Source organism: Biomphalaria glabrata, chromosome 15 (genome assembly GCF_947242115.1).
Source record: "Biomphalaria glabrata chromosome 15, xgBioGlab47.1, whole genome shotgun sequence".
Classification (NCBI taxonomy): domain Eukaryota; kingdom Metazoa; phylum Mollusca; class Gastropoda; family Planorbidae; genus Biomphalaria; species Biomphalaria glabrata.
In genome coordinates, this window is record NC_074725.1 from 6507186 (window position 1) to 6516951 (window position 9766).

At 33.6% G+C, this 9766-nt stretch overlaps 1 protein-coding gene across 1 annotated transcript in view; it reads right to left on the reverse strand.

Moving 5' to 3' along the window:
* Positions 1 to 5114, reverse strand: part of LOC106055804 (propionyl-CoA carboxylase beta chain, mitochondrial-like) — a 34309-nt gene extending 29195 nt beyond the window's left edge. Inside the window, exons 1-6 of the mRNA XM_013212258.2 lie at positions 4771 to 5114; positions 2196 to 2309; positions 1969 to 2037; positions 1327 to 1383; positions 1049 to 1162; positions 854 to 914 (exon numbers count right to left, since the gene is read on the reverse strand). Of these exons, the coding sequence (XP_013067712.1) occupies positions 854 to 914; positions 1049 to 1162; positions 1327 to 1383; positions 1969 to 2037; positions 2196 to 2309; positions 4771 to 5007 (652 nt within the window). The 5' untranslated portion in view covers positions 5008 to 5114. The remainder of the gene's footprint in view (positions 1 to 853; positions 915 to 1048; positions 1163 to 1326; positions 1384 to 1968; positions 2038 to 2195; positions 2310 to 4770) is intronic.
* Between the last annotated feature and the right edge of the window lie 4652 nt (positions 5115 to 9766).

Below are 9766 nucleotides of genomic sequence, written 5' to 3' on the forward strand. Positions count from 1 at the left end.
ACATTTCATTATAAGAATATAAAGATATTAAGAAAATGTTAGAAAATAATATCAAAGACTTAAGATTGCATCCCTTTACTTTAAATCACACTAAATTGTTACAATTTTATGTATGCTTGCATGATAGAATCAAAACCATTAACCAATTTGCCTTTTAAAATAGAGATTTTATCAGTATAAGGGCTCGTTTACAAGTAAAGCATTTTTTAAAGTTTCTTTTAATTTCCTTTATTTGTTTGCTCTAGACTTTTGGGCATTCGACTAGCAAAGACAAATTTAAATACTATTCAAAAAGCAAAACAAATTTCATATCACAAAAGTAAATCCCCCCCCATCCCACCACAAATTTGCTTATTTCCATTTCTCTATTACCCATGATCTGATAAAGAGACTTTGTCTTATTCTTAGACATCTAAATTTGGTTAAACATGTTTGAAAAAAAAAAAAGTATGATTGTAATTAATTGTTGTCACAATAAAAGTAAGGGAAAAGCAAAGTCTAATCCAATTAAAGTCTTGGGAGATAATATTTGTAGATGGCTACATAATGGACACTCACACAATAATTGAGAAATAATTCTAAAAAAAGAAATCAAATTACCCACTTTAAACACATAGTAGAGTGTAATGAAATTTAAAAAAATTTGTTTAACAAAGAGAAGCTAAGCTATTTTAGATTGAACATTTAGCAATAGAAAACATCTACAGAAGAAAGATAAGAAAATTAATTGTATAATAGAGTATCAATCTAAGAGAAACTACAGTCTTTTCTTGTTAAAGCTGTAGATAGGAGTGTCATTACAGAGACAAAGGAGTTAAAACAACTGCAAGCAAAGAATCTAAATAAGGTTTACCTGCACAAGGTCCCATAATCATTGAAATCTGAGGGATAACTCCAGATGATTCAACATTTCTCTGAGGAAAAATAAATAAAATTATGAAATGTTTTCAAAATGTTTGCATTTGAAACTCAGGTAAGATTATTTATAATTGAAGAATCGAATAATGATCTTACATATTGCAGCCAATGTTTCATTGTGTGAACTTACTTGAAATATATCAGCATAGCCAGCAAGAGATTCAACACCCTCCTGAATACGAGCCCCACCAGAGTCATTCAGGCCTATCACTGGGGCACCAACTAACATGGCCTGGTCCATTATCTACATATTTTGGATGAAAGATTAAAATCTTTTTAGTTCCTTTCAATATGTTATAATTTTTTACAACTATTTGGTCATCAACAGAAAATAGTGAACCATGTCTCCTATTTCTTGCCATGATTATTTCACTAAGTAGAGCTTCACTGCCTTACAAATATGCTCACCTTACAGATCTTCTTAGCATGAGCACCAGATAAACTCCCTCCAAACACAGTGAAATCCTGAAACAGTTGAAGCACAGAGTTAGTACTTAGAGAAGAGAACACAAAAATTTACAAAAATAAAATATTTGTTGAGATAATATGGTAATAGGTGGGTGCTATATATAAAATCTATTTGTGAGAGGTTGAAGTGGGTGTAAGTGAATTGAGTCATGCTGTTGTTATACAGCAGGAGAGGAGCCTGGTTGACACCCCCTGGGATAACATTGTTAAGAATGTCTTGTTTTGGAGTACATACCTTATATTAATTAAAAGAGTAATATGCTAATAAGCTAATAAACTTTAAATCTGTTTAAAATCTTAGAGACTGAAGAAAGAACTGTATACTATAGAAATTTAGTAGTCATAATAAAAGATTGATCGTTTAATAGAATTTGACTTTGCTGTTTGTTCAATAATTAAATAAAAGAACTCAATCATAACAATATATACATTCAATTTAATACAACTCACTCATTATAAACGCTTTACAAAATCTAGATATTTCATTTATCAGTTCAAGTTCTCTCCCCTGTTTCATGTACATATCAAGTTAATCTGAATATATAATGTAAATAAAGATTTACAGAAAATACAATGATATACCTGACTAAATATAAATACAGTCCTTCCATTAATCAAGCCTCTCCCAGTCACAACACTGTCACCAGGGTACTAGAGAAGAGAGAAACAAAACAATACGCTTAAAAATATTGCAGAGAAAAAGAAAATAGACAGAACTTAGAAAATGATTACTGTAAAAATAAATTTCATTTGTTCATTCTGATTTAAAATGAATAAAGTAAAAAGTATGGCTGACAAGTCTTAACTACCTTTTGTTTCTCCATCCCAAAGTCAGAACAGTCATGTTCCAGAAACATGTCATACTCAATAAAGCTTTCTTCGTCCACCAACAAATGAATGCGTTCTCTTGCCGTCAGTTTGCCCTGCAAGTACAGAATGCAAATAATAAATTTAAACTGTCGATGGGGATACATCAGAATAAAATACCTTCTGGAGCGGTAAGGTTAGCAACAGTTTTTAAGGCTACAACGCTAGAAGTCTAGATAAAACAACAGTCTTTGCTAAAAAAATACTGAATTTAGAGGATTAGCCTAGAATTCATTTAAAGCGCAGGTCGTGTGTGTAAGGGATGTGAATGTTGTTCTTGTTTTTATCTCTATATTGTTTAAGTAGTAATGCCGGGGTGGACAATAGTAGTCAAACTGAGTTAGAACCAATAAAATTATCTTATAATAAATCTTATTACATTATTGTGGCTAGGTTTCCTAATTACATAAAAAATTTGGCTTATCCCTAAAATGACCTGTGCCAATATAGTTATGAATAGATAAAGTGTGAATATTTGATTAACTTTCACAAATTATAATCTAACTTTTAATAACTAAAACAATGACCAGCTTATGAAGTTTGGTTAAAAGGGGACCAAGAGTCATTCATCAAATTATGTTACCAAATGGTAGGTAAAACTTTATAACATTTTTTTTCCTGCTTCCCCCCCAGCTGATATGTTTTAAAATGTTAAAGGTAAGTGACCTCTACCATCACCTTTGTAAACAACCTTTTTATAAATTCTTTTCTATGAATACAATTAATTAAATAGTATTAATTAACATCTACACTTAAACATAAGAAAATGTTTTTAGATTAGTTTTTTATCTTAACTCTCTAGATGTCTGTTATAATATCATACCCCCTTAAACCTACATTATGTTTATTAACATTGCTATATAAAGTATCATTATTAGTTTTATTATCTTTGTCTATAGAATAGTTGCTAACAAAGGTGATGGGCACTATCATTCTAAGATGAAAATCTCTGTCCCCTGAGTGCAACATTTAGTTTACAAAATTAAATAGGCTAGATATTAAATGTAGGTTTACTATTTAGAAGGGTTTTAAAGTTTATTTGAATAAAAAAAAACACACTACACGTTTGATTGTTGGATCAGACCACCTACACAATCTTATTTTTAAGAATTAAATATGTAATGATTCTAATTTTATTTTAGCAATGACATTTTACTCCTGTCTGTGTTTGTAACAAATGTGCACTAATGTGCAAGGATAGAATAGATAGAAAAAAATGGCATCTCAGAGGATTGCAACAACTGAGTCTGTTAAAGCCTCCAGTTAATTTCTAGTTGTACTGCATCTCTACTATTGATTAACATATATTAATATTTATACTGTTTAATAAACAAGAAACAAGGTTAATCAAGGATTTAACAAAAAAAATATTTTTTAACACAGTACTATATCTAGACTAAAATGTGGGCTTAAAAGCAGTTAATGTACAGCCTAAATGCCAATTAAGGTAAAACAGCAGTATAGACTGGGTAGTATGCCTTTTAATAAATAAAAAACTAAAATGTAAATGCCCACTAGATCTAGCCTAGATTGTAGGATTTAAAACTAGTCGAAATCTAGTTGAGTACATAAAGTTAAGCAGTTATTCTGGACATAAAAGAAGTTACACTTTAGATCATTAGACCTTTATTCTACAACTATAACCTTCAAGAACGCTGTAATCTAGCTAGGTCTCTTCCTTCGTCTTCTCACTAGATCTCTTTATAGACATTCATTGTACACACAATTACAACAAAGCCTAATAGATCTAGAAATGTAATGGATCTAAATGTAGATCTAATGGATTTAGTCCACCTTACTTGAGTCACTTGTGATTAACATTGTGTGGCCTGAACAACCATGTAGACTACAGGCTATTATAGCCAGGTACATCTAGATTCTAGATCTAGAGTAATCTAGAGGGTGGGTGTAAAAGATGAACTGTCTGCTCAATTCACTAAAATTTTATCATATATTATATTTTATTATGTCCATGACTGGTAGGGCATGACATAGATCTTCTATAATCTAGTGACAATCTAGTCTATATTTAACTACACTACTACAGTGTACTCTATAAATTCTATTAGATAGAGACAATAGAGTCAATAGACTGAATAGAGTAATAGTCAGAATTTGACTGACTCAATAAAATTTGAGACTTAAAATTAAAAACAAATGGTGCATATTCATCATTTTAAGTTTAAGTCTATTTAGATCTGTTAGTGTAACTAACTGTTGTCAATATAGTTTATATAGATCTAGATCTAGTAATTAAGGCAATTAAGCCATTCTAATCTATGAATAGATTACAGACTACTCAGTCACAGTCACTAATCTATCTAGACTATCCCTCTAAAACTCTTTTATTTAATCAGAAAACACTAATCAGAAAAATCACACTCAAGTGTCAGTGAGGAAGCCGGCATAAGTGTGTAGCTGGTGTAAATTCAGGTGTGTGCACATTGCCTCTAGAACATGATAACATGAATATAATATGTAACAAAATAACAGATCTAACAATAAATCTAGGACAACCTTTTTGTGCTGAGCTTCAATCCTTTTTTCACCTCCCCCAAGGAGTGCTTGTTGTCTGATTTCTTCAATTCGTCGTTTGACATCTAGCGTCAGTGCTACGCTCGCCATTGTGGACTGCTTGACGTGCTGCTGCTGGCTTGCAAAAGCCTGAATAGGACATGACAGTGTGCGCTGGAGTAAGCCATGACATCGTAAGATTCGTAAGATCGTACGGGAACGATGTACAAGTCTCGCCATTATTGTTGACACTACAAAGGTCACTTTAGCAATAACAGTTTGTCCGTGAAACGAACAGGAAACTCCTATTTTTTTTCTTACTCTCGTGAAAGGAAAACAAAAACATAAACTTTATTTAATGACATTTTGAAATAGGATAGACTCTCTATACCTACCTAGATCTATAATTAGATTTTTTTTTCTCCGTTTCATCACTTCATTATCAGATCTAGAGACAAGATCAATTTCTTTTCGGATAGACCTAAATCTAAATCTGAAGACTTATATTATTAAATATCAATAAATTGAGATAATTTTGATACAGTTTCGATATCTATATATATATGTAGGCCTATTATGCCAAGATTATAATGTAGGTCAAATTTAGGGGAAAAAAAACATATTGGCGAAATTCCTTTTCGGCTCAGCAAAAATACTTTTTTTTGTCTATATCAAATTACTAGTATTACCCACCGGTTACGCCCGTTTATTCCCAATCTCTCTCTTTTTTTTTTTTTTTTATATTTTTGAACTTTCAATATAACGGTCTACGTTTTAACGCTCACGAGCACAACACAAGTACACTTTTGGCCCTTGATTTCTAATAGGCCTATATGTTACATTGAATTCGAACTACCCGCTTTAAAATGCCCTCACTTACTCTTACACAACTATACTGGCCTGTGGATTCTATTATCTGTATCTGTAGCCTATAGGCTATAACTGAAGCAATCCCTGAGCCTTTTGGGACGTTGGGGAATCATGCAAGATTCGTCGACCGTCTTTCTCCATTCCTCTCTGTCTTTTGCCATAGTTAGAAGCTCTTTCAATTGCAGGCCCGTCCATTCTTTTATGTTGTCCTCCCATCGTTTTCCCAGTCTGCCTCTTCTTTTTCCGGGTACTGTTCTTTGAAGGAAGGTCTTTGCGAGCCCCGAAGATCTTGTGATATGGCCATTAATTTTTAGTTTGTGTGTTGTTGTTGTTTTTTACGATAGTTAGCATGTCATCATGAGGGTCCAATCGCTGCAGTTACCCTGTCTCTAATCTCTTCGTTTGTGATGCGGTCTTTGAATGTGATACCTAGGATCCTTCTGTAGCATAACAGAACATAAAGGTCATTTGTTGCTATGTCCTTCATAACAGAACATCCTTTATTCTTGTCTACCATTTTATTTTTGAAATCTTTAACCTGATTGTCAAGCGCCAAAGAACCATTTTTCAAATCCATTTTGTCGATATTGTCTGATGTAGTCACTATATGTACACAAGTAAAGGTACATAGTCTTGAACACGATGTTTCACAGAAAACCTAAAGAGTTCGTGCTTGATGTGCCTTAAGGCTAATCTGACTCGTTCAGCACTTCTTAAGGCTAAGCCTCTTATCTATAAGCCTACATCCATCCAAAAGTTAGGGGCGTAAATACGTGGCCGACTGGCATGAACGGGTTGGCTACCTATCAAGAGAGCTCCAGTTCAAATCTCGAGCTGAGTTGCATGCACATACAAATGATTTATTAATTTAACGAAGAATTTCTAAAAGAAAATCTTGCTATGCGTTTCTGATTGCCTCGTGGAAGCTCTAACACTAGAGCTGCGATAACGCTGAGTGTCCGTTACCTACTAAATACTTCCCAACAAGTCTCTCAATTGTCTACAACTGAATGCTCTTACCTTTAATGACACTGATGCAGACAATGTTATCTCGATATCAGGTGCATCACTTAAAAGTCAATTGACGGAGTTTAAAAAAAAAAAGATAGTATAGGCAACTTGGTTTGCAGAGATCAGCTGAGAACGTGTTTAAGGATGTTTGTCTTATGTCTCACCATAATAAGATTTGTCTCATCTATCCCATATCGATTTATGGTTTTTACAAAGCTTAGGCCTATATCAACTCACTCTGTCTGTCTGGCAAAAAGTTTGTACATGTTATTTCCCCCACGCCCAATCGCGGATCAAGCTGAAATTTTGCATAAATATTTCTTTTATCCGAGGAAACAACTGGAATTAATAATAAAAAAATATAACCAATTAGTTAAGTAACTATTGGTAATTAATTATTTTGTTTGGTATTGAATAAGGAAAAGAAATTGTACTTGTCTAATGTGGTGGTGTAAGTTGAACTAGTCCTCTCTAAACTATGTAGAAAGAAATAGGTTGCTGCTTTAAATTTTTAAACTAACAATATATAACTATAAAGCATTCTATTTTCATAATTATTTCCCTGGCACAGGGAAGTCGACCTAGAATGCCAGTAGGTCGACTTCCACAAGACATTCTGTATGGCGATCGCTCACTTTTACGATATATAGATGTATGTAAGCGCGAAATGAAGCTCTTCAAAATCGGCACTAGCAGTTGGGAAAAAAAGTGGCTCTGGGTAGATCCACATGGAGAGAGAGAGAGCATAAAGGAAAGGTCTCTGATTACAGATGCCATACACAGCTGCAGAAAGATAGGTGAAAATGCAACGGCGCCTGGCGATTACAAATGCCCAACCTGTGACCGCAGCTGTTTATCAAGGATTGGCCTCTTTAGTCACACAAGAAGTTGCAACGGGAAAAGATTGTCTCTGGAGACGTAAAATGCCACATAATCACTTACCCTGTCACAGTGGTTGGTGTATTGGTTGAGGAGGCTTAACTTGGCTTGAGCCATATAGAGTTTGAATTCAGGTCGTTCAATTTTCTTTTCTTTAAATGCATTTAAAAACCGATCACAGTAACCTTCACACAGATATCTCTTCTTACCCCCCCCCCCCTTTTTTTTCCCAACTTGTCTAGACAAGTGATAGGATTATGAAACTGCGCTAAACAAAAACCATCGATAAAAATATTTCTAATTGCACAGATTTACTATTGTTAGTCTAGACTCTAGAACACTCTAGATCTATTACAAATTTAATTACACGACTGATCCAAACTAATTGTTAATATAAATAAAATTCACTTGTTTTTGTTTTTATTGAATTTTTTTTTTTTTTTTCTTGTAGTTTTTTTTTATTGTTACAGCCACTCCGTTTTTTTTTTTGTAACTACTTTGAATGAATCAATGCAACTCAACAGACACGATTAAAAATATGATGCGTTAACTACACGAATAACAAAAACAAAATATGCTGCCATTTTTTTTAATTTAAAAAATATTAATTTGTATTTGGCAAATGCTTTAGTCAAATATGTATATTCCAACAAAATGATGTCAATTTAATGGCATGTGTAAATTATGATACATTTATTACAGTGGAAGAAATACATGTATGTCTTGTATATGACGGAGACACACAGTGTTTATCAACATTGGAAGACTTTCCTTTACGACACCATGTTTAGCACTGGTAGTCTGGAAGACTTTCCTTTACGACACCATGTTTAGCACTGGTAGTCTGGAAGACTTTCCTTTACGACACCATGTTTAGCACTGGTAGTCTGGAAGACTTTCCTTTACGACACCATGTTTAGCACTGGTAGTCTGGAAGACTTTCCTTTACGACACCATGTTTAGCACTGGTAGTCTGTAAGACTTTCTGACATGGTATTTTTATGAGATATGTTTGCACAGAAAGAAAAACATGACAAATGTATTAGCACAGTGCTGGATTTATCTATAGGCAACATAAGCAATATTTAGGTGCTCTACTTTTAACCCCCCCCCCCCCAACCCAAATATTGTTTTAAAGAAAAAAAAATGGAATCAATTTGTGCCTTGTATTTATTACAAAGGGCCCACTATCTCAAATAGCTTATGGCCTTATCAAGTTTAAATGAGTCCTGTATTAAAAGCACCTCATCAAATTCTTGCAACACAGGCTACAAAGTTCTAGGAACATGAAATAATTAGTGCATTGTAAAGAAAAAAAACCACACTATTTTCATCACAAGTATTAATGAGTACATTATATAAGATTTTCAAGTGAACCAAACAATGTCGAGGAAGACGTTTCAATGTTGCCAACTAAAAAACAACAACAACAACAACAAAAGCTACAAATGACAGAGCTTGGAAACTTTGATTATGCATTGCTCAACGTGAATACATTTCATGGAATATATATTAGTCAACACGCTATGATATAATGATAACTAGCCTACATTTCATTAAACTGTGAGCTTAGAGATATTCACAAATTGTGAACTGACACTGACCATAAAATAGCAATGACAATAGTATTATAATGGAATGATAATAATTTAATCAAATTAAACAATAAGATTAGAAATACTTGTCCCTTTTTGCTGGGTGGGGAATAAAGTAAGTTTTTTTTTTTCATAATTATAATTGATAATAAATATTCCCGGTCGCTTTACAAAAGATAAGACTTGTCCACAACAACACTATTAGGTCCTACTTGCTTTTTTTTTTCAAACAACGTACCATAATGAACTTCCCCCCCCCCCATATATATATACTCATATAGCCAGCCCTGCATGCAGAAAACATATATATATATATATATGTTTTCTGCATGCAGGGCTGGCTATATGAGTATTCTGGCAAAACCCGATGGACTGACACCCAGCAGGCTATTGGGTCGGCCGCCTTTTTTTGCTTTAAATGATAGTAGCGCCCGTAAAAAAATATCGGGCCTATGATCTGAATTGAAGAGCCTTTTCTTTGTAGAATGTACAGTCACTACAGTGTAAAACTAGCCAACACGTTGTCTTTAATTAATGATGGAACAATACGGTACGAATTTTAGTGTATGATACCGCAAGGTGCAGGAGGCGCGGTGGCTGAGTGTTAAAGTGCTTGGCTTCAAAACCGTCGGGGTGCCGGGTTC